Raw genomic sequence first — 23,637 nt, 5'->3', positions numbered from 1 at the left:
GTTTTTAGTTTCAAAAGAATAAGGTTTTTTTTCTTTTTTTTTTTATAACTACACCAAAGGTCAAAGATAATGTTTTTATTTCCCTAGTTAATTCTTGAACTAGTTTACATAGAATATCAATAAAAACATAGTTGCATTGAGGAATTAATTTCATCAAATCCACATTTGCATATGCCAATCTTCTTCAACCCTAAACTATAATTTTCTTCAAATTATTAATTAGTCTATATTTCTGAGCTCTTTTTAATATATTGTTCAAAATATTAAAAAAAAAGTATTTAATATATTTATTCAGTTAATTAATAATTAAATATTATAAATTGCTTTTTATCCTCGGTTATAACGGATAAGTTCGTCATTAAATAGTGAGTTATCTGACTCCACCTACAGTTGTAAATGCAAAGCACCAAACTTTTTTTGTATATTCTGAATAAATAGGCAGATGGTAACTGCAATCATTACATCATGACACAAATATATATATATATATATATATATATATATATATATATATATATATATATATATATATATTCTTAAACCTAGCAACGCCAACTCAGCAAAGAGTGGTAATATGGTATTTTTTTTGGTGCAATTAATATTATTATTTATTTGTTTTTAAATTCAAAATAGTATTTCCGTTGTGACAAAACAAAAAAGGTAAAAATATGGCAAAATACTATGTATTACTATTTCTGTCAAGATTATTGTAGTAATAAAACCTTGAATTCAAAAAATTCCACAATTTTTTTATTGAAATGTTTTTTTTAAATTACATTCTATATATTTCGTTGTAGAACATATTCGAAATGGTAACAAATCGATCTTATAATTTCGATTTAATTGAGAAGTAAAATAAAAAAAAAAAAATTACGAACGGCTATATTTATTTATTTTGTGATTTTGTAATTTTGTATTAGTTGGATTTAAAATGTATAAAATTGTAAAACAGCTAGCATCTAGACAAAGACAAATTTTGTTTAACCTCTCTATATTTACTTCACCCAACCATAATAAATTAGCCTTTATCTCAACACCCCATTCACTTATATATAAAGAGCAGCTATATACAAAGTAATATACATCAATTTATTTAATTAATTGTTTTATTTTATAATTTTGTTCAATCCCTAAAAGATGAACAATCCTCAGGATGAAGTTATGGAGCAGGTATTCCCGCAGTCATTTTCATATATATGTAATATTTTTTTGTTTTAGTACGATGATGAATATTTATATATTTTACTAATTGTGGAACTATTTTTTTTTAATTCAAATCATGAATTGTTTTTTTATTTTAAAATACATATTATATGCACATTACATTTTGCGTGGCGCTGGGACGATTCAAACTCTCGACCTCCCATACAAGTTGAGTGGCGATTCGACAAATTTGTTTATGTGCATGATTTTTATATAGGGTAGGGTTTTATTATTTTTAAAAAACAAATTTAACGACGCGAGTACTAATGAATTTCTTATTAAAAATGAGGAAGATCTATGAAGAGAAAAATGAATTAGATGGCATAATTAGTACTAATTACTCGATTCATTACACGAATAATTAAGGTGGTTCTTGTTTTTATAAAATCATACCTTTGGTTTTCTTACATTTCCTTGTCCAAGATATATATCTATGCTATTAAGTAACATTAATATTGTAATTTGCTAAAAATGATGAAATTTACAAGAAAATTTATTCTATTTATTTATTTCAAAAATTCGAATGTGTAATTAAAATATCTAATTGAATTATTCATTTCCGTGGATTTTTTTTTTCCGATTTTTAACCCTAACACAATTTTTCTACATGATATAATAATTTATTGCGCAATTTGAGAAAACTTCCTTAGATCTACTATTATTTGATGTAATAATGATGACAACATTTTTTTTTGTTTCGACTGAACTACTTACTTTCCGCTTTATATTTACAAAAATACCCTCAAACACTACAGTTCAGCGCACGCTAACTCACCCGCCTTCTGGATCTCAATATTAAATGATTTATTTATTTTGTTACTATATATATAGGTTGAGGAAAATGTGCAGTTTCCAGAATGGGTTAGTTCGTTCTTGGCGGAGACGTTCTTCGAGAAATGCGGCAACCACGGTGGGAACCAGAAGAACGAAGTGAATAGGTATTGCATTAGTTGCAACGAAACTTCATGCAGGTACTGCGTTGCGTCTGGTCACCACAAAGACCACTACGTACTTACGATTTATCGACATGTCTATCAAAATGTTGTCCCTCTTACTCCCATGGAGGCTCATATCAACTGCGACGGAATCCAGGTATTTATTGTTCTAACTTCCAAAAATTCCGATTCCGATTCCGATTTTCTCCAAATCATTTTTCAATATTGCAGCCGTACAAATGTAATAAGAAGTGGGTGATTTCTCTGACCCCACTCCCCCACAATGGGTCGGGTTCACTGATGGAAGGCGGCGGAGCTTGCCTTGTTTGTAAGAGAAAGCTCACTGATTCTTCTTCCTATCAATTCTGCTCCATTGCATGCAAGGTATTCTTTTTCCTTTTTCCTTTTTCTTTTTTTTTTAGATTGAATTGAAAAATTAGCCCTAATGTATTTTTGAAATTACTAAAGAACCCTTCATATTATTATTTTTTAGCATGAATCCCTCTACATTTTGTTTCAAGTTCAATCTCTCATGTTTAATTTACCATTTTTACTTTTTCACAATAAATTGGAGGAAAATGACCAATTTTGCGATTTGAAAATCGACACTTATAGTTACATTGTCGAGGGTTTTTTTAGCAATTAGAAATGTACATGGCAATTTTGCAATTTTTTCAATTTGTTTAATTTCCTGCACTTTTTTGTAAATGTTATAGTAAAACCCTATTACCTCAATACATTCATAAATTTTGAATTCTCATTTTGTTTAGATACAATGTTTCAGAGAAAAAAAAAAGTAATAAATACAATTGCCATATTAGTAATTAATTATTATAATTACCGTTTACTAATCTAGCACTAAATTAAATCTTACAATTACAAAATCATGAATTTAATTATAACTACGACTAATTTAATTATGAATTATATTGAACTTTAGTTTTCTTGAATACTATTCAAAAAAATCGTCAAAACATTGAAATATGTATTATTTATTATTTTGGCAGGTTTCCGCGAGTAGGGGTGAAGTGGAAGTTCCGGAAGCGGGAGAAGGGAGTTCAGCAATGCAGGAAGACGAGGAGGAACCGGGGAATGGTCAAGGCCGCCGCCGTAGGCGCAGCAGGAAAGGAGTGCCTCATAGGGCACCTTTCTCTGCTAATTAATAGTCCCATCGTTTGAATTATTATTATTATTATTATTATGGAATTTCATTTGAATTTGGGTTTGTACTTTTATTAATTTGCTAGACCTTATGTTATGTTTTAATTTGTGTGCCTTTAATTTTCATTTGGAACTATGTTATGTTTGTGTGCTTTTGTTTTAATCTTTCTGGATTATTCGGGAAGACTTATTTGATATTATGGAATTTCATTAAGTTTATAAATTTGGGTTTTTACTTTTATTAATTTGCTCTAGATATTATATATATATATATATAATGTGTGCCTTTTTATTTAATTTTGTAATATATGTTTTGTGCTTTGCCTGTTTCATTTACTTGGTTCGTAAGAGTCGTATTTGATCGTTGTTCTTCTTTTCAGATCCTATGGTGAAATACACTATGTAGTTTCACACCATAGATCTAGACACATATATATTTCATATTTGAGTGTGTGTAAGAATGGTTGTTACAATACACGTGTATGGTGAGAGAGGCCACCACTCGTTTCATATATTTCGTAAATCACATAATTTTTTGGACCACATTTTAATTTTTTTTTTTTTTTTGTTTTTGTTTTCTAGTTGGCAAACTCTTGAAACATGGCAACTACATCATAAATTTGAGGCAAGTATTAAAAAATATTATTTTATTGTTTTGTCACTCATGAAAAAAACAATCTAATATTAGCCACTACTTGCCTTGGTCCTTCATTCATTCGAATCCATTTGTTTGTTTATAGTGCTAATGTGCTAAATTGTCATTTTCAATCCACATCGCCATTTGGATTAATCTTTAAATTCTATATGAAACATACTTTGAGCTAAGAGTAACACATTATATATTAATTAATTAGTCAATATTTATTGTATAACCTAATGTTTTTAATTTATTGTGTTGCGTGTCGACGAACATGTATTATCCATTAATTCAGAATCGGAGCAAGTGAGCTAGTGCTAATTGACCCAAATTTGAATCACTTGCCAAAGCTTGATGTGGTTTACTTATTTCATACGTTTTGCAAGCTATTAATTATACGAGAGTGTAGATTTACACAATGCACCTACAAGGTTTGTTGCGAATTCCTTAAAAAATAAATGTAGTTTCCTTCAAAAAATAAATAAAAAGTAAATATAATAAATTATTGCATCCACCAATTTGGGCATAGGCACAACCAACTAATATTCCATGGACCATATGAGCTCAAGTTAGATGTCGTCCACTATCCCATCTTGCATTCACATACAATAGTTTTTTAATTTATTATAATACATAAATATATTTGTAGAGTAAAATTAAAGCTAATATATAGGGATGAAAATCGGATGAAACGGATCGTAATTTACCTTTTCAGACTTAAACTATAACTTTTAAAACATGTATGCAACAATATTGTTTGGCTTAAATAGGGGTGGGAACGAGCCGAGCTCGGCTCTTTTGGCTAGCTCGAGCTCGAGCTCGAGACCATGTTCCCGAGCTCGAGCTCATCGAGCCAATTTTTTTTTGGCTCGAGCTCAGGCTTATTAATTTTATTTTTTTATTTTTTTTTATTTTTATTATTATTATTTAATTTTTTATTAAAATTATTTTTTTATTAGAAATTATTCGTAGGAAAATGAAAAAAAATTATAAAATAAATAATGAACTCTAGTTATATATATTTTTTATTTTTTCTATTATTATTATTATTATTATTATTATTATTATTATTATTATTATTATATTTTATATAATTATGAATTATTTAAGTAATATAAATTTGTTTCTATTTAAATACTAGATATATTTATTATTATAGACTATTTACTATTTAGTTAATAATAATAATAATAATAATAATAATAATAATAATAATAATAATAATAAGAATAATATATATATATATATATATATATATATATATATATATATATATATATATATATATATATATATATATATATATATATATATATATATATATATATATATATATATATATATATATATATATATATATATATATATATATATATATATATATATATATATATATATATATATATATATATATATATATATATATATATATGTAAAAAGAAAAAACAAAAAAAAAAAAAATAGAAGGCAGCTCGCGAGCCGGCTCGCGAGCTGTCGAACAACTAATTTTGGGCTCGAGCTCGAGCTCGAGCTCGAGCTCGAGCTCGAAAATCCCGAGTTCGAGTTCGAGCTTTTTTCGAGCCGGCTCGTCGAGTTCGCGAGCCGGCTCGGCTCGTTTACCACCCCTAGGCTTAAAGTTACATTTGACATTTATGTCAATATTTGTATTTCAATCTAGTTGCAAGGATATTTAACTAAGACAATTTTGTCATTATACACCGCAACTTATAATTTATTTTTAGAACACTTAGCTTATAAATTAACTTCTTAAAGTTGATTTTTAATGACATTTGCAAACACTCACCATTTTTTAAAATAAATAATTATTTTCAAATTTACTCATAAAGTCTCAATTATAAATTACTACCTAAGTATGAAGTTTTGCAATCAAAAGAATATTGTATGATACCAAACATAGATGGTATATAGGAATGTAATTTAAGAGATACTTTTTAAACGGTGTATATAATAATATGCCATTGTAAAAAAAGCCAATATGCTAAGGCAATGTTTGGAAGTGTTTTGGGGGAAGAATTTGAGAATGAAAATAATGTTTTGAGGGAAGAATTTGAGAATGAAAGTAATGTTTGTTTGTATTTTGGAAGGAGACAAAATACACTGTAGCAGTCACATCATGTTTAAAAGTGTTAGAAACAGGTATTTTAGAAGAAAAAAAAATTGAAAGATGAAGTGATATTTATTTGTTTTTTTGTGAAGACATTTTTTACTGTAGCAGTCAAATCATTTTACTGTAGCAGTCACATCATGTCTGAATGAGAGAGAAACTTTTGAGATTGTTTTGAGAAAATTATTTGAGAAGTGTAATAAATATAATTTTGTTTTGGGGAATCAATGAAAACAAAATCAAAACATTACCAAACATTGCCTAAACATTCCTGGGCGGTGATACTCTTTCAGATTAGGACAACGATATTTTGCAATTTGCTAAAAGTCACCTGTTCTTCGTTATCGCATTCATCTCATCTAACTAATTAACATCACTCCGTCAGATCCGTCCACACAACCATACATAATCACACACCTACATACACACACGTCCATACATAAGATTTTGATTACTCTCATTCCCCTCCTCCGTAACTTAATAATTATGGAAAGCAAAAAGGAAAAATATGAAGAATTATTTGGTGACGGCAGATGGTAATATTAGTGGTGATGTGCGCACCAGAGGTTTTACTTTTTTTTTTCTTTAGTTTTATTTTAACTAAGTTGTCACTGATATGTGTAACTAAGTTATGCAACTAAGTTTTCTGAAATGTCTAACTTCATAATAAAATTATATGAAATACGTGTTTTTCTTTTCTAAATTTTGCCTCATTAATATAACTAAGTTATGTAAATAAATTATCTAAGTTCTCTGCGTAAGTGTTGTGGAATGAATATATTAATGTTTTAGTTTTTTCTTCAGTGTATTTTAACTAAGTTGTTACTTATTAATATAACTAAGTTGTGCAAATCGCCGTCTTCATTACGGTTATTTTATATTACCTAATTTGTTGCTTATTAATATAATTAAATTGTGCTAATCACAATCAACGTCAACGTCAACGTTATTATTAGTTTTTCTAAACAATTCCGTTAGAAGTTTTAGATCTAGCATCAGATCCATAGCGGGGAAAGAGACGGAGACTTCTAGCAAAAAAACAAAATCTAACTATTCTTATAATTTAGGGTAAATAGCACTTAGCCCCCCTGTGGTTTTCACTTTGTGCACTTTACCCCCCTCTGATATCAATTTGGTCATTTTACCCCCTTGTGGTTGACAAGTTGTAGCGACCGTCTGATAAACCGTTAAAGTTAGCGGAAAGTGCACTTCACTCGCCCAAATTTGTAGTGGTTGAAGGTTTTCAAGTTAAAATATTATATTAATACCTATTTGACCCATTTTCCTATAATAAAAACTCATACACCCATCCTTACTTTTCTTTTAATTAGAAAACCATTACAGATTCGTCTTTAAATTGTATATTAATTAATTTTAAGATGTTATGTTAATTATTTTTAAGATACTCATCTAAATCTTTTTATAATTATTTTATATATTTCAATAAATCTTTGTTAACTTAGTTGTACTTTTAGCCTGTACATTTAAACAAAAAATTTAAACGTGTATATATATATATATTATAATTTGCAACATTAGAAGGGAATATGAAATATTTTTGTTTATTCTGAAAATAATATACTACTACTGAAAAATAATTTGATTTCCTCATGTTTTTGCTTAAAAAAATAAATTTTATATTTTCATCCTAAAAAAGAAACAACTTTGATTTGCCATAAAAATTTGCTTTTATTTTCTCATTTTGCTTACAAAAAGGGAAGATGAATGGGCACAAAACTCGACTGCAAAAGCAAATATTCAAGAAACAAAAAGTCTCCTGAAATCATTAATTTATAGATTATAAATGTATTATAGTAAGAATAATACTAATTTGAAGAAAACCAATAGAAATCAAGAAAAAATCTTAAATTTCTACAACAAATTGACTATTAAAAGGAACCAATACACATGGTAAAAAGAGATTTTTACAGAGCTAAGAGGATAAATACAAAGATATAAGGAAAAAAAATACTAAACTTTAGCATATTCTATGCATTCCGTTTCCATACTCTTGAGAAATCTCTAGGGAACCCTAGATTTGCCACAAGATTTAACAGATCCGCCCATGTCACTGTTCTTGTGGTCGAGTAGCTTAAATCAAGGTCGGCGGTGGAGATAGCAGGAGGGGGATGGGCGAAGAGACGACGGTAGAAGAGCCAGAACGGTACGTGGGGAATGATAGCCACCATTGTTGTTGTTCTCCGAGGATGTCCATTCGTCTTCCTGTGTGTCTCAGACGGATATTTTGTTTTTTTTGGAAGGGTCTGGAACATTTCAGGAGGATTTGAAGGCGAGGAGAAGAAGTAATTCTGATAATTGTTTTTTAGTCCTACGAATTGATGTTATTTCTAATTAAATCCGATTGAATTTACATTTATTTATTAAAAAAAAAGTATAACCTGCAAATAGTAGAAAAATATGGGGTAGTCCAGACATTTAACCTTTTTCTGTTAACTTTAACGGTTTATTAGACGGTCGCTACAACTTGTCAACCACAGCGGGGTAAAATGACCAAATTGATATCAGAGGGGGGTAAAGTGCACAAAGTGAAAACCACAGGGGGGCTAAGTGCTATTTACCCTATAATTTATAAAGAATACTCTTTAGGGATTTTCAGCCATTTTTTCCCTAAAAAAAAAAGGCAAAATTGTCTACTTTTTTCCTTATCCAAATCTTATGTATAGGGTAGAGTGTCGGTGGTCAGTAGTGTAAAACATAAAAGGGGAAATATGCAATAGCCCCCTCAAATGGAAAATATTTTGAACTAAACCCAATTGACTATTAAAGACTTTTGCCTACACCCAAGTTTCATTCTTAATTAGTGAGACACCCCTAACCATACTTGATAAGACTAAAGTGCCCTTATGTGATTAGGTTTTTAACGTGATATAATTTATTTCACTCTTTCACTCCCCCTCTCTCTTTCACGTTCTCAATCTCTTCTCATCTCCTCTTTTTTTTTTTTTTGGACCTGAGACTGGAGAATATTGTTCCGATTAGAAGATCCGATCACCGAAAATTGGATCACTGTTTTTTTTCCTAATCTTATTGTCTATATGTATATGTAACTGTGTGTATACTTTTGAAGGTGTGAATTAAAGTTAACGGTGTTTGTGCTTATTTATGTATTGCATAAATAAGTGCTCTAAAAATCCACGTGGAAGAGGAGCTCTGTGCATGGTGTTGAAGAAGAGTTGCGTGAAAAATATCAGAAATTGTTTGGAATTGGTTTTTTTTTTTTTTTTTTTTTTTTTTTTTTTTAATTTAGCCTATGGATTATAATATTTGGTTCGCAATTTACGAACGTTTGTTTTGTTCGGAGCAAAATGTATGGGGTTTGTGTCGTCCGAGTTGTATCTGATTTCATTTTATTTCGATTTACAGAGTAGTCACATAATAGTCATATTCTCACTGTTCTGTTAATAATTATGACTATTGTTGATTCACTCGATTAGTGATTTTATGAATTTCTTGTTTGTTCCCCACTCTCTCTTTCACTCACCGTCGTTGTCGTCGCATCCCCCTCCTTCTCTTTCGTTATTTTCGATTTTTTTTTCTCCAGATCTGGAGCAGAAGCATCAACGTGACTATAGTCTGGTTCGAATATGACTATTGCTGATTCACTCGGTTAGTGATTTATTAATTTCTCGTGTTCGTTGTCTCTATCGATTTCTCTCTCTTTACACCACCATCGTCTCCACATATAGATTTGTACACCACCACCACCGTCGCCGCTCGTTACCGCCGCCTCATCCTTTGTTTCCATGTAAGGCTTTTTCTCTATTTTTCGTTATCTTTCTCGTTTTCTCATTTTTTTTTTCCAGATGCCTCCACCACCACCGTCGCCGCCTCTTTCACTCTCTTTCCTTCACCACCGCCCCCGCCGTTGTCTTCGACTCCCATCCCTCTCTCTCGTTATTTTTCTATCTTTATTTATGTACTTTTCGATTTTTTTTTCCAGATTTGAATAACAGCAGTAACATGACTATAGTCATATTCGAATATGACTATAGTCATATTTATGTATTTTTCGAATATGACTGTAGTCATATTCGAATATGACTATTGTTGAATATAATTTATCTTCTCGTTTTCAAGTTGACTTCTAGTAAGTAGATTCAAATGATTTTTTGTGTGGATATTGATTGGATTGTTTTCGTAAACAATAGGAAATCTTCGTTGTTTTATATGATTTGGTAAACATGACTATGCCATATAATCGGAATTTTTAACTTCAAAATATAAAAAACAACAATATAAAGAAAAAATATGACTACAATTAATATAGTCACATATAGTAGTCATATTCAATTATAGTCATATTCGGCGTTGCAAACCTGTGGAGAATTTTTTTTTCAATTTTTTGTTTAAAAAAAATAAAAAAATAAATAAAAAATTTATTTTTATTAAAAAATATTAAAATAAAATAAATAAAAAATGGCTAAATAAAGTCCGAAAATAATATAAAAATAAAAAATAAAAAAATAAAGTCCGAAAATACTTTTTTTTTTTGATTTGGTAGCAATTTTTTAGGAATTTGAAAGCAGATTTTTAGGAATTAAATTGTTATTATAGAAAGAGAGAAAAAAGGAATAATTGAGATAAATTATACTAATTAATTAATCCTAATTAGTGGGATTTAGGTCCTCATTAATAGGAATTTTGTAAATAGTAGATAATTATTATAAAAAAAAAACATGGGATTTAGTTGCCTTATTAATAGGAATTTTGTTAATACTAGATAATTATTATAAAAAAAAAAAACGTAATGGGTGGTATAAGGGTAAGATTGGAAATAAATATTTTAGGGGGTTTTCACAAAGGAAGAATTATGGTATGGACATATCACTATATTTTATCTATAGGAGGGGTGTATTGCTAATGACCCCAACATAAAATACTTGCAAGTATGTAACTACCACCTCGATAATATAGGTTTCAAAATCCAAATAACAAGATTAAATAACTCTCCTATTTACATGCCACCAAACCCGCACAACCCCACCAAATACCTTATCTGAAATTAATAATCATTTACTATGATTTATCCACAACTTGATGCATATATGAAATTAATTTAATTTTTTTTATCAACCACTTAGTCATAGGTAATATCAAAATCCTTATAAATGAAACATTCAAAAAATAGAAATACCAAGGAACATTTGGATAAGACCAAATCTTTTTCACCCCCACTTCCAATTTAGCCCTATTTTTATACCTTTTTAAGATTCCCCATTTATCCACATTTTCCCTTCACCATTTCTCTCTCTCTCTCTCTCTCCCCACTTTTTCTCTCTCTAAAAAGCTTCAACAAGACAAACCCACACAAACCCTCAATTTCTTCCCCTTGTTTCTTAGCACTTTCTCTTTGTTATATCTTTTGGGGGGTTTTTCTCGTGTTTTAGTTTTGTTTATCAAGAAGAAAAAAAAGGGTTCTTGATCCTAAAAAAACAGAGGATATACATACATACATACATACATACATATATATACACATATATAAATATTCCCTTTTGTAGGTTTTTGTTTGGGTTTTTAAGGAAAAGTTGAAATCTTGAAGAAATGTATTGTTCATTGAAAACTGGTTTCTCTGTAAATGGGTCCACCGACATTACATTCAAGAACAGAGCAAAACTACCTCCTAGGGTTTGTGCTCCAATCGACACTCTTCAGTTTAAAGAATCAAATTTCACTGACTTTTGGACAAAAACCCTAGAAATTACACCCCCAAAATTCGATCCCATCACTGTAAGTATATATTCCTTATATTTACCATTTTGCCCTTCTCATTTTTATGTACTATGTTTTTACTTTTCTTGGTGATTTTTTTTCAGGCACAGCCATTAGTTTGCAACAAAGGTCTAAAATGGTGGGAAAAATCCATTCAGACAAATATGATTGAGATCCAATCAGCACAACAGCTTGTCGATTTCTTGCCGAATGCCGGTGATAAATTGGTTGTACTAGATTTCTATTCACCTGGCTGTGGTGGTTGTAAATCTTTGCATCCTAAGGTATTAATTTATCCCCAATTTTTTTTTTTTTGGGAAAAATACAGTTTTCATCTCTCAAGTTTGCTCTAATTGCACATTTGGTCCCTCATGTTTTAAAAATTCAACACTTTTAGTCCTTTCTATGTCAATTTACGTTAAAACAAACGGAATCAAACGTGTTCCCATCGGACTAACAGTAGTAAATTGACGGAAATGACCAAAAATGTCAAATTATGGAAACATGAGGGACCAAATGTAAAATTGTTGCAAACTTGAGTAGTAAAAACTGCAAATTTCCTGTTTTTCTTTTATTATTGTTTTCAATTTCCGCTTCCGGAACTGTAATTTTTATTGGGAAAGATATAGTTTTCATCCCTCAACTTTGCATTGATTTCACATTTGGTTCCTATCAATTTCACATTTGGTCCCTGAAGTTCACAAAAAACACATTTGGTACTCCATGTTTCAAAAATTTAATTTTTGTCATTAAAACTAACGGAATCAAGGGTGTGCCCATCACTGCCTTAATTGACGGACTAACGGTAAATTGACAGAAATGACCAAAATTGTTAAATTATTGAAAAATGAGGGACCAAATGTGTTTTTTTAACACGGGGACCAAATGTAAAATCATTGCAAACTTGAGGGATGCAAACTGTAATTTTCCCATTTTTTTATTTAATTCATGTATCGAAAACTAAACCGATATTATTTAAGGACAGATCTCTCAACTGGCTGGAACAAACCCGAATGCTCTGTTTCTGAAGATTAATTATGATCAGCATAAGGCAATGTGTTATGCTCTCGGTGTGCATGTTTTGCCCTTCTTTAGATTCTATAGAGGTGCTGAGGGTAAAACCTGTAGCTTCAGCTGTACTAATGCTACTGTAAGTAACTGATTGCTCGATTGTTCGTATTTTTTTTTTATTCTTGATTCTTTATGTTTTATATTTTAGTAATTTGTTTAATCCCACTTATGATGCAGATCAAGAAATTTAAAGATGCATTGGCCAAACATGGCACTGATCGGTGTAGTCTTGGCCTGGCAAAAGGGCTCGACGAGTCCGAGCTTTTGGCCTTGTCTTCAATTGGCTTGATATCGAAAGATTTTGTGCCGAATTCGGCTAACAATGATAGAATAGAAGATTTGGTAATTAGAGAAAATGCCGTTTCGGGTGCATTTAGCATAGATGATAATGCCATGTTGATGGCCTAGAGTTAGAGATGGTTCAACTTTTATTTATTTATTTATTTATTTTTTATTTTTTTGGTTTGATATGTATATAATTATCTATGGGTTTTTTTTTCATATTTTATTTTATTTAACCATCCCTGCATATTTGGAGGATGTGTGACATGTAGTGATGAGGAGAAATTTCTCCCAAATTGAATTAGAAGTGAATTTTGCTTGAATTTAAGCAAGATTATTGGTTATTATAGAATCAAATGTGTATTTTTTGTATGATCAGCATATTATGATTTAGTGGGTGATTATTATCTTATTAATTCTGTTAAAAAATTATTAAGCTCTGGACTATGTATTTGACAACGACAAGGTCTTTCCGAGTTCGGGTCTTCTTGATTCGATTTGCAATCAAATACCTATTGTGGGCAAAATGAGCTCTATCGCACTAATGATTCTAAGTGCATTTATTTGCTCTCGGCTCGGAGTCATAAGCTCGAACAAACAAACTCAACGTGAAATAAACATTGCATAATTGCTTAGAAAAATATTGATACAAAATAATTGTTTCAAAAGTCACACGTAGCACAAGGCCACTTAATTAAAAGAGCAAATGCATAGAAAAGGTTGAATAGAAAGAAAATAAGAGGGAATAAAATAAAAACACAATTTTATCATGATGCATGTATAGAGAGCATCACGAAGAACAATATTTAAAACGAGATAAATAAAAAAGAAATATAGGTAAATATGATCTAGGAATCACATTCTTCTGATTTCTTCTTAGCATCCTTCTTCTCGTGATGCTCGTGAAATGCGAAACCAGCAGCTCCGACCGCCACCACAGCCGCTATCTCTTCTTGTACTTTGTGTTTGTGTGCATTCTCCGGATCCTTCTTCGCCTTGTGCTTCTCGTGCTGGTAATTAATTCCATCATTTAATCAGTAAAGTGTTTGAAGAGAAAATTGCTATTTATAATAAATATAAAATTAATTTAAATTTCAAAATGAAGCGCGACAAGCAGTCCTAGATTAAATTAGAAAAAAAAAAAAAAAATTGGGGATAGATAGTTTGAAGCATATATATTATTTTGTGAAAAAATAGAAATGAAGTTAGAAACTTTTTCTCTCTCTCAAATATGTCATAAAAGCCACATTTTCCTACTCTTATTAATCATACTAGCATTTTTTCCCCGTGCGATGTACGGGATAGCATTTCAAAACTGAAAATAATGATTAGTGTAATATATGATAATAACAATTATAATAAAATTTATTAGTGATATCGGTAGCAACATTAATATTTATACAAATTTATAATACAAACTCATTTTGAAAAAACTATATATAAACTTAATCTTCATAATATGAAGGGTAAATAGCACTTAACCCCCTTGTGGTTTGGGCATTTTGCACATGACCCCCTTGTGGTTTGAAATTATGCACATAACCCCCTTGTGGTTTTGACATTTTGCATATGACCCCCTTATAGTATGAAATTTGGCACATAACCCACTTGTGGTTTTGACATTTTGCACATGACCCCCTTATGGTATGAAATTAGCACATAACCCATTGAATAGAAAACTGGAAAAGACTAAATTACCCCTATCAAGTCAAAAGTTCTTGTTTTAATTTAAAAATAATTATTCTATAAAATAAAAAGCTTAATGTACTTTTTTGTAAAATGAGAAATATAATATATCATCGTATTTTTTTTAATTTTAGAGAGAGAAATATTTTAGTTACGTGCATGATTTAGTAAAATTAGTGCGAAATTTAGTATTTCCGTTATTTTATATTCAAGTGATCGTGTTTAAGGCGTGTTTACTCAACTTTGATTGGTTTCTAAAGTTAAATCCTATAATTAATCTGTAAATGAACATAATAATGTTACACTTGGGGAATTTAATTTTAAACAAAGGGTAATTTGAACGGTTTTGCAGATAACTGTTCATGTTTTGAGAAAATTGAGGTTTCTTCGTAATATAGATTGAATTAGTAGAAATGCATTTATCTTCACTTATACGTATCGATATGTGAAATATTTATCACGAGAACAACTATTTTGATTTATTTATATTTTCATGGCAATTTTGTTTCTTTGTGATAATTAAGGAACATGTATAAAGGGAACTCAAATTCAATGCATAAATAGTCACTAGCTTAATTTTCATGTGCTTAATCTCTTTAATTAGCAATGGAAACGTCATTAATATGTAAAAGTAGACATTGACATCTAATCTAATTATACAAACATTCTCGAACTATTGATGAATTATTGCCAATTCGTACAGCACATGGCCGGTTCTGACTATAGCCGAGAGAGGCGGTCGTCTCGGACCACCGATTTTGAGAAAAAATTAGGGGTCCCCAAATAATGTTTTCTACTCTTTATATAATAGAATCATAATATTAAATGATATTTAAAATTTATAAATAGTTAAATAATTTGAATAACAATAACTATATTATTTTACATGATTTTGGATATTTTTACACTTATTCTAGGGGGAGAATTACATTTTTTGGTCCCTCGTGTTCGGCCTTATTCCACTTTTGGTCCTTGTTATTTCTAAGTGAACAAAGTTCACCTCCAATGCTCAATTTTAAAAAAAATCGGTCCCTGCGGTTACATGTTCGTTAGCAAGTAACAGTAAAAAACTATTTTTGGGCCAAAAATTGAAATTTTAAATTTTTTTTGAGCTAAAAAATAATTATAAATTTAAATTATAGTACTTATAATTAGAAAGAAAAAAAAAACACTAACAAAACGAATTAATTAAAACATGAATTTAAATATTTTAGAAAACCCGATTGCATTGTCTACCAATTTGTTTTTATAATTCCCACCACTCTCCCCTATGAAACACGATCTCAATTAAAATGCTACAATAATTGTTGGCATATCGTGGAGCTGACGTGGATGTTACAATCATACACAATTAATGTGGATAACATATTACCACCTTAATATATTAGAAATACAACGATGACTCCATTGCATAGAAATAGGGGAGTGCTATATGCTGGTTTTATCTATCCTACACCCGGTGAAGGTTACACCGGGTAATTTTTTACCGTTGATCTACACATACCAATGTGGGTGTGTGTGTGTTTGTGTGTATATGAATGGTAAAGATCCACCCGGTGTATTTCACCCGGTGTAGGATCTCAATTGAATAACCACGTTGACTTGACCCACAACAAGCGAGGGACCAATTTACCAGTTTGCAGATTGATTCTATATATATAACAACATTTATCTGATAACTTATTTATATAGATTTATACTGCAAAATTACCCTTGTTTTTCACCAAATGTAGCATCTCTTAGATCGAATTTACCAACAGAATCCACATTGTTTTTACATTATTAATTTAAATCTGGAAAAATCATAATTATTATTTGTTTTTATTTTTATAAAAAAATATGTATATATAAAAGTTATTATGCTAAGTTAGGGGCCCTAGTGGCATTTTCGTAAAAACATCTAATTGCTGGTGATCGATTATATACATTTTTTCTTTTCAAGTATTAGTTTAAGCACCTATTGTATTTTGAAATTTGTGCTCTGTATAATAGTTCAATTTGCTTGAATTGCAAAAGTAAACATTGCTTCATTTATAATTCACATGTTTCTCCAGTCAAATTCTATTTGACATTAAACTTGATTATAAAATTCTGCTATTTGGTTAAGTTAGGTTTTATAAATACTACATCATGTGAAATACATTGGATAATCTTTCTCCATTAATCCTCTATAAATTCTTTAAATAATTAATTAAATTAATGTTTACTATAAATCCCAAATCGATAATAAAGTCAATAATTCAAAAAAAAAAAAACTCAATAATCAAACTATGCAAAAACAGGTGCATTTGGCAACATGATTATAAACCCATAATTACTGTTTTGCCACAGAGATGGTGACAATAAAAAAAATCAACATCTTTATTCTGATAATACTTGCAAATAGCGGATGCATCATCAGCAAACAATTCATTTTTTCATATGAAAAAAATAAAATAAATAACTGAATGTATTTTTTAAATTACTATTAAAGAATAATTTCATAGCCTCCTAAATTTGATTTTATTATCTAACTAAAAATTTGTGACAAATATTGATACTATTGTAAACATAAAAACAAGAATTGAAAGTTTATTAATGCATCAGAGAGATTCCCATCGACAAATCATCATACTCAATTAGAGTGCAGATGTCCCTGTCTGTTTTATCATCACTTGCATTTTATCTAATAAATCAATTTCATATAATAAACCTCAAAAAAGAATCAAAAATTATTTTACTAAATTCAAAAAAATTAATAGATTGTAAGAAATTAATAAAAGTGAAAACTAGCATCAGAGAGATTCCCATTAGACTAAGTCAATCATTAAGTTCTGATGTCCCTGTCTATTTTATCATCATTTGCTAAATCTTTAAAATTAAATTAAATCAAATATAATTTATTTTTATTCAAAAGAAAAAAATCATATGCCTCAAAGCCTCAGATTTAAATTCTTTTCATAGCTGAACACTCAAAGTATATTTAATACCATCACTGGCAAAATGGCATCTTACCAAATAAAAAAAAATAAAAAATAAAAAATAAAAAAAATAAAAACTAATAATTTAGAAAAAAAAAATGCATCAGTGATTCTGATTTCCAATTAAAAAAATTCATCATTCTCGTAGAGAAATATGACAGATTTTTATGTAACATCATTTGCATAAACTTTGGATCGACAAAAAGAAAAGAAATCATAAATCAAAACGACAACGTTTTGTAGAAAAATAAACAATTACCTAGATCTCAAAAGAGAAATTCACAAGGCAGCGCAGAAATTAGGGTTTGAATTCAGAATTAGGGGTTTTCTATTAGGTGGTGTGGTGTGGGGGTGTATTTATAGGGAGCTGTATCTATGTTCGTAAAGATTGGGCCTTTTGTTGCTGGGCCGCTAGGGTTTTAGAAATAGAAGAATATATTTGCAATTACGTCCCTATAGACCACTTTAATTATCATTTTTGGACTCTACTTTATTTGTTTTTTAGAATGTGTTAAACTTTTAACTATGATTAGGGGTTCAAGTTGGAACGGAAATTTCAACTTCCATTGGTTTCGATTCAAAAAGTTTCGATTTTAGAATAATTTTTTTATTTGACTTCCAAATTCTCATTTTTTATTTTTTTCGATTTTTGTAATTATATAAAGAAATATTTGAATTTCCGATCTAATTTAATTTCGAAATAAATTCTGAGAAATTTCAATTTCATTCCAAAAAGTACATCTATAAATAATATATTTTATATAATACTTATTTTGTTTTCCGAAAAAGTGATTTGATTTAAGTTTTGTTTTAGGATTTTGACATATTGAATTGTTGTACGAAGTTTTATTGGATATTATGATGTGGTTTATTTTATTTATTTTTTCGAACTGAAATTTAGTAGTTATTAGGGGCCTTTTGGAATTGGAATGAGTTCTTAGATTTCAAAAATTTTGGAATTGGAATTGATTTTGTAAATTCGATTTTTTTTGAAAATATTTTGAGAAGCCTAATTCCTATTCGATCCATCTGACTTCTCATCCCTAATTAATCATGATAATAATCTTGCTAGTTTGGTTTTTAAATCGTAAACACTCTACTCGTATGGGAAACATGGACCCGTTAAACCCGTCAGAACCCGACCCGTAGAGATCCGGCTAACACATTCGTTGAAACACGTCTCGCATTGTACATGTAAAACGATATTGTTTTAAAATAATATTTATTATAAAAAATTATTAATATGCAATATATACAATTAAAGTATTTATAAATTAAAACTGTGTTCCAAATTATCTAAGGTCGGATTAGAGCAAGTCGTAATTTTAATTGTATGTTATTTGTGATGTAATTCTAACTTGTTCTTGAATATTTGGAAATTCTTTAAATTTAATTTCCTTAGTTTAGTTTGATACTAGATATTTAACCCGTGCGATGCACGAGATTAAAATAAAATTATTGCAAAATATAAATTATAAAATTGAGGTTTTAAAATTAGAATAGTTTAAATTTAAATTACATCGATAGTAAAATGTAAAAAGAAATATTCCGTTTACATATGTTTGGTCTTCAAATAAAAATTATAATAGGCGTCTCTTGTTCTTGCTTTTTTTCCATAAAAACAAACATGTAAAAATGACATTACAATCAGGGGATACCTTGCATCAGAACCTGCCCATTCGCCGCTCTCGCATGTCCCCCCTTTATGTAAATGAAAAGGCACTCTTGTAAAAGCTTCTTCCACATAACCATTCTACTTGTCTTCATCTCCCATCACCACCGAAACCACCATCTCCACCATCGACCTCCTCCTCCTCCTTCCCCCTCAACTCTTGGTTTCAAAGAAATCCCAAAATAAAAATGAAAGTCCCCTATTTAACTCTAGCCTTAGAATACACTAAGAACACCATCAAAACCTCTTGTCTTCTCACGGGAGAAAACAACACCTCTCTCCTAGAAGCTCATACCCTTTCTTTCACCATCAAAGTTGTTTGACTTGATTTTGGTATTTGAAGCACTTTCTCTTTGGTTGTCTTTCTTTCCTTCGGCTAAGTAGGTAAGAAACCTCGATTTCTTGCTGCAATTAAAATGTGTCAATATTATAAAAGGAGTGTTGAGAATTTCTTAAAAGACTTGTTCTTGCATGCTTTATTTATGTTTGTAGTGGGTAGATACATGCTTTTTTGGCCAAGAATTTAAAGAATTTCGGATTATTAACGGGTGTTGCAAGAAAAATGGAACTTTAAAATTTTAAGGGGTTACATGTATAGATCTAAAGATTTTTGGTCCAAATTCATAATTTTCAAGAAGTCAGTCATAAATATGTTTTCCTCTCTGTTTTCAGCAATTACTGAGCAAAAATTTCGGAATAAAAAACGGTTGTACAAGAAAATTGAATTTTTCAGTTCTAGTGGTCTTGCTTGTATAGATCTAGAAATTTTGGGGGTAAAATATGTAAGTTTTAAATTTCCAGTCTAAGTTTTCAGCAGATATTAAAAGGAAATTTCATTTTTATAAAAGGTTTACAAGAAAATTTGATTCTGAACTTTTAGTGTGGTTGCATGTGTAGATTTTGAAACTTTGGGGTTAAGATTGTATTTTTCAAAAAAAAAATCAGTCACTTCGTAATTGGGAAATCTGTTTTCTAACAAGTGTTAAATGAGAAGAAAGTTTTTCTTTTAAAAGTATTCAAAGTTTAAGTAAAGTTATATTAGAATTTGGATTTTTAGAAGAAAAAGGATTTTTTTTTTCTAGCTTTTAATCTCAAAAAAGATCGAAACTTCATGAAATCGTAAAATAATTTTAGAAACTAAAACTTTGGTTATATAATATTAGATGTATTATATAACGTATTTTCAAGGTTCAATATTTAATTGAATTTCTTACTGAGATTTATAGCTTGTACCAAAAGGCGAAATCCCTCGCCCCCATATAGATGCTTTTTAACTGCAGGTAGTAACGAACACCATAAGACAATGGGATAATCATATTAGTCACGAAAGCACATAAACACTTACTTATGTAAAAATGACCAAAATGCCCTTTCTATGAAAATCGTGTAAAATACATTTTTCGTTTTATTGAATCCGTGAAAGATTAATTTATGTACCTGAATAATAAACCTGTTCATGCCCATTTTCATTAGTGTCAAACCACACATTTCATCATAATTGGATACCGGCCCACTATATCCGGTTTGTATATTATCCGGTATTTCATTAATCTTTCAATTATCAAAATAGTGACATGCATATTTTCCAAAAATCACAGCAATTACCATAATTTATCACATATCTACTAACTTAAGCAATAATCCACAATCCACACACATATACACACACCGCCATACACAACGTGCACACACACAGACACACACCTTCAGCATATACATACTAACGCATGCAATGCACAATTAATATACCATTATTTAATACACAAATCATGCTTGCCAAGCAAGACCCCTTTTTATCCACTATTTAATCAATTTATTACCACTTTCAGGCAATAAATCATTTCAATTTATTTCCAGCAGTAATTAAATACATCCTTGCAGTAATTTAAGGTACACAATCCCAAGTTCATCACTCATTATCAATTTATTCCAAGAAAAAAAAAATTAAAGCACAAAACATCATGTATCATGTTAAAAATTCGAAATAATAGTAAACCATTTCAAAAAATTCTCAAATTAAATCCTAGAGTTCCTAACTGACCAACGTTTTAGTTTCTGAAATTATTTTTTAATTTCATAAAGTTTTGATTTTTTTTAATTAAAAACTAGAAAAAAACCTTTTTTCTTTTAAAAATCCAAATTCTAATATAACCTTACTTTAACTTTGAATCCTTTTGAAAGAAAAACTTTCTTGTCATTTAACACTTGCTGGCAAACAGATTTTCAAATTACGAAGTGAATGATTTTTTTGAAAAATACAATCTTGACCCCAAAGTTTCAAGATCTAAGCATGCAACCAACTAAAAGTTAAAAATCAAATTTTCTTGTAAACCTTTTATAAATCTGAAATTTCCTTTTAATATCTGTTGAAAACTTAGAAAATTGCTTGAGGCTGGAATTTTAAAAATTACATATTTACCCCAAATTTTTTTAGATCTATACATGCAAGACCACTAAAAGTGAAAAATCCAATTTTCTTGTACAACCCTTTTTAATTCCGAAATTTTTGCTCAATAAATGCTTAAAAACATAGCTGAAAACATATTTAGGACTGACTTCTTGAAAGTATGGATTTGACCCAAAAATCTTTAGATCTATACATGCAATCCCATAAAAATTCAAAATTGCATTTTTCTTACAACACCCTTTAAAAAATCGAAATTCTTTAAGCTCTTGGCCAATAAAATTTGTATCTACCCACTATAAACATAAATAAGGTATACAAGAACAAGAAATTGATAATCAACATAACTTTTTCAGTTTTCCCCAAAAAGCCCTAATTTTTCGAAATCCCTTCAAGTCTTTAAGAAATTCTGAATACTCTTTTTATAATATTGACACCCTTTAATTGCAACATGAAATTGAGATTTCTTACCTAATTAGCCGAAGGACAACCAAAGAGAGAGTGCTCCATATACCAAAATCGAGCCAAGTAACTTTGACGGTGAAAGAGAGTGTATGAGCTTCTAGGAGAGAGGTGTTGTTGTTTTCTCTCGTGAGAAGACAAGATGTTTTCATGGTGCTCTTAGTGTATTCTAAGGCTAGAGTAAAATAGGGGACTTTCATTTTTATTTTGAAATTTCTTTGAAACCAAGAGTTCAGGTGGAAGGAGGAGGAGGCCGATGTGGAGATGGTGGTTTCGGTGGTGATGGGAGATGAAGACAAGTAGAATGGTTATGTGAAAGAAGAAGGATTTACAAGAGTGTCTTTTCATTTACCTTGAGTGTGGACTTTAACAAAATAATTACTATTTGCCATGTGTACTAACATGCAAATTATTACCAATTAAATATTTACTTAATTAACTTACAACTTGACTGGCACACACATACACACAAAGGCAATGTCTTTCTATTTGATAATACGTAATACAAATATATATTTTTGTTCTCTACTTATTTTTTTTTCAGATATTAACAACCACAATTTGAAGTTTATATTTTGTGTACAAGGACACAATTGATTTATATTGATGGTTGTTACAACCATTTCTTAAATGTGACGGATAAATTATTCTTTTCAAATAAAAAATGTCGTTTTTTTGCACTACGGGTAATATTTTGATTATGGATTCGTTTGTTTCTCTTACGACATTCGTACTTATTTTACGCAGTTTATTTTGATTGGTAGATTATGGTGCGAGAGTATAACCCTCTCGTATTCTAGGCGATTCCTATTTTTTTCATATAGCTCATGTATAATGAGTTGAATTAGGCCTTCGCTAGAGCCAACCTTCCATGCTTGGAATTTAGATAAAATGAACATAAATCCATTTGACGCAATTATTTTTACTATATTATAATAAAAAATGTAGATAATCATTCACATTGGGGTCAAAATCATTTTAGTCCCTGAGCTTTGCAGTTAAAATCAAATGCACCCCTATAGTTTTAATTGGGTTCAATGTCATCCCTAGAACATAATTTTACCGTCAAAATTCAATTTTTCTCCAAAATACCTACATTATTTTTTTGAACATGAGGAACTCAGATGAAATTCAGTCCCAATGTCCCTTTTTTCCCCTACAAAATATATCTTTGAACTAAAATTATATTTAAAAATATTTTCAAGAACTTATGGAAAAAAAAATTCCAAAAATAATTATGTATAAAAGGATGTTACGAAATTATCTTTATGTTTTTTTTTTTCATGTCAAATTTGTTGTTATTTTT

The 23,637-nt window shown here is 29.6% G+C and overlaps 2 protein-coding genes, 1 long non-coding RNA gene and 3 other non-coding genes across 6 annotated transcripts; 2 read left to right on the top strand and 4 right to left on the bottom strand.

Annotated features, from left to right (window-relative positions):
• The first annotated feature begins 1,013 nt into the window (after positions 1–1,013).
• Positions 1,014–3,522, top strand: LOC105959708 (protein RGF1 INDUCIBLE TRANSCRIPTION FACTOR 1). Its single transcript, XM_012983843.2, has 4 exons — positions 1,014–1,170; positions 2,035–2,295; positions 2,370–2,522; positions 3,146–3,522. Exons 1-4 carry the CDS (start codon positions 1,138–1,140, stop codon positions 3,299–3,301), a joined length of 603 nt encoding a protein of 200 aa, XP_012839297.2. The 5' UTR covers positions 1,014–1,137; the 3' UTR covers positions 3,302–3,522.
• A 7,679-nt stretch (positions 3,523–11,201) lies between these two features.
• LOC105952332 (thioredoxin-like 1-2, chloroplastic) lies at positions 11,202–13,515 on the top strand. The gene is made up of 4 exons (XM_012975875.2): positions 11,202–11,812; positions 11,899–12,078; positions 12,780–12,944; positions 13,043–13,515. Exons 1-4 carry the CDS (start codon positions 11,627–11,629, stop codon positions 13,271–13,273), a joined length of 762 nt encoding a protein of 253 aa, XP_012831329.2. The 5' UTR covers positions 11,202–11,626; the 3' UTR covers positions 13,274–13,515.
• Positions 13,516–17,409: 3,894 nt separating this feature from the next.
• On the bottom strand, positions 17,410–17,494 carry LOC148767907 (small nucleolar RNA R44/J54/Z268 family). Its single transcript, XR_016033712.1, has one exon. It is a non-coding gene; the product is annotated as a small nucleolar RNA R44/J54/Z268 family (small nucleolar RNA).
• A 107-nt stretch (positions 17,495–17,601) lies between these two features.
• LOC148767906 (small nucleolar RNA R44/J54/Z268 family) lies at positions 17,602–17,681 on the bottom strand. Its single transcript, XR_016033713.1, has one exon. It is a non-coding gene; the product is annotated as a small nucleolar RNA R44/J54/Z268 family (small nucleolar RNA).
• A 67-nt stretch (positions 17,682–17,748) lies between these two features.
• Positions 17,749–17,817, bottom strand: LOC148767905 (small nucleolar RNA Z267). Its single transcript, XR_016033709.1, has one exon. It is a non-coding gene; the product is annotated as a small nucleolar RNA Z267 (small nucleolar RNA).
• Positions 17,818–19,265: 1,448 nt separating this feature from the next.
• LOC148767904 (uncharacterized) lies at positions 19,266–22,644 on the bottom strand. Its single transcript, XR_016033658.1, has 3 exons — positions 22,341–22,644; positions 20,680–20,739; positions 19,266–19,870 (listed from the first exon to the last, which is right to left on the bottom strand). It is a non-coding gene; the product is annotated as an uncharacterized LOC148767904 (long non-coding RNA).
• Positions 22,645–23,637: the final 993 nt, after the last annotated feature.

This window comes from Erythranthe guttata, chromosome 9, assembly GCF_056151865.1.
Source record: "Erythranthe guttata isolate IM_541 chromosome 9, IM_541, whole genome shotgun sequence".
NCBI classification, from domain to species: domain Eukaryota; kingdom Viridiplantae; phylum Streptophyta; class Magnoliopsida; order Lamiales; family Phrymaceae; genus Erythranthe; species Erythranthe guttata.
Note: the sequence above shows the minus strand (reverse complement) of the source record. Positions and strands in the feature narration are given on the sequence as shown.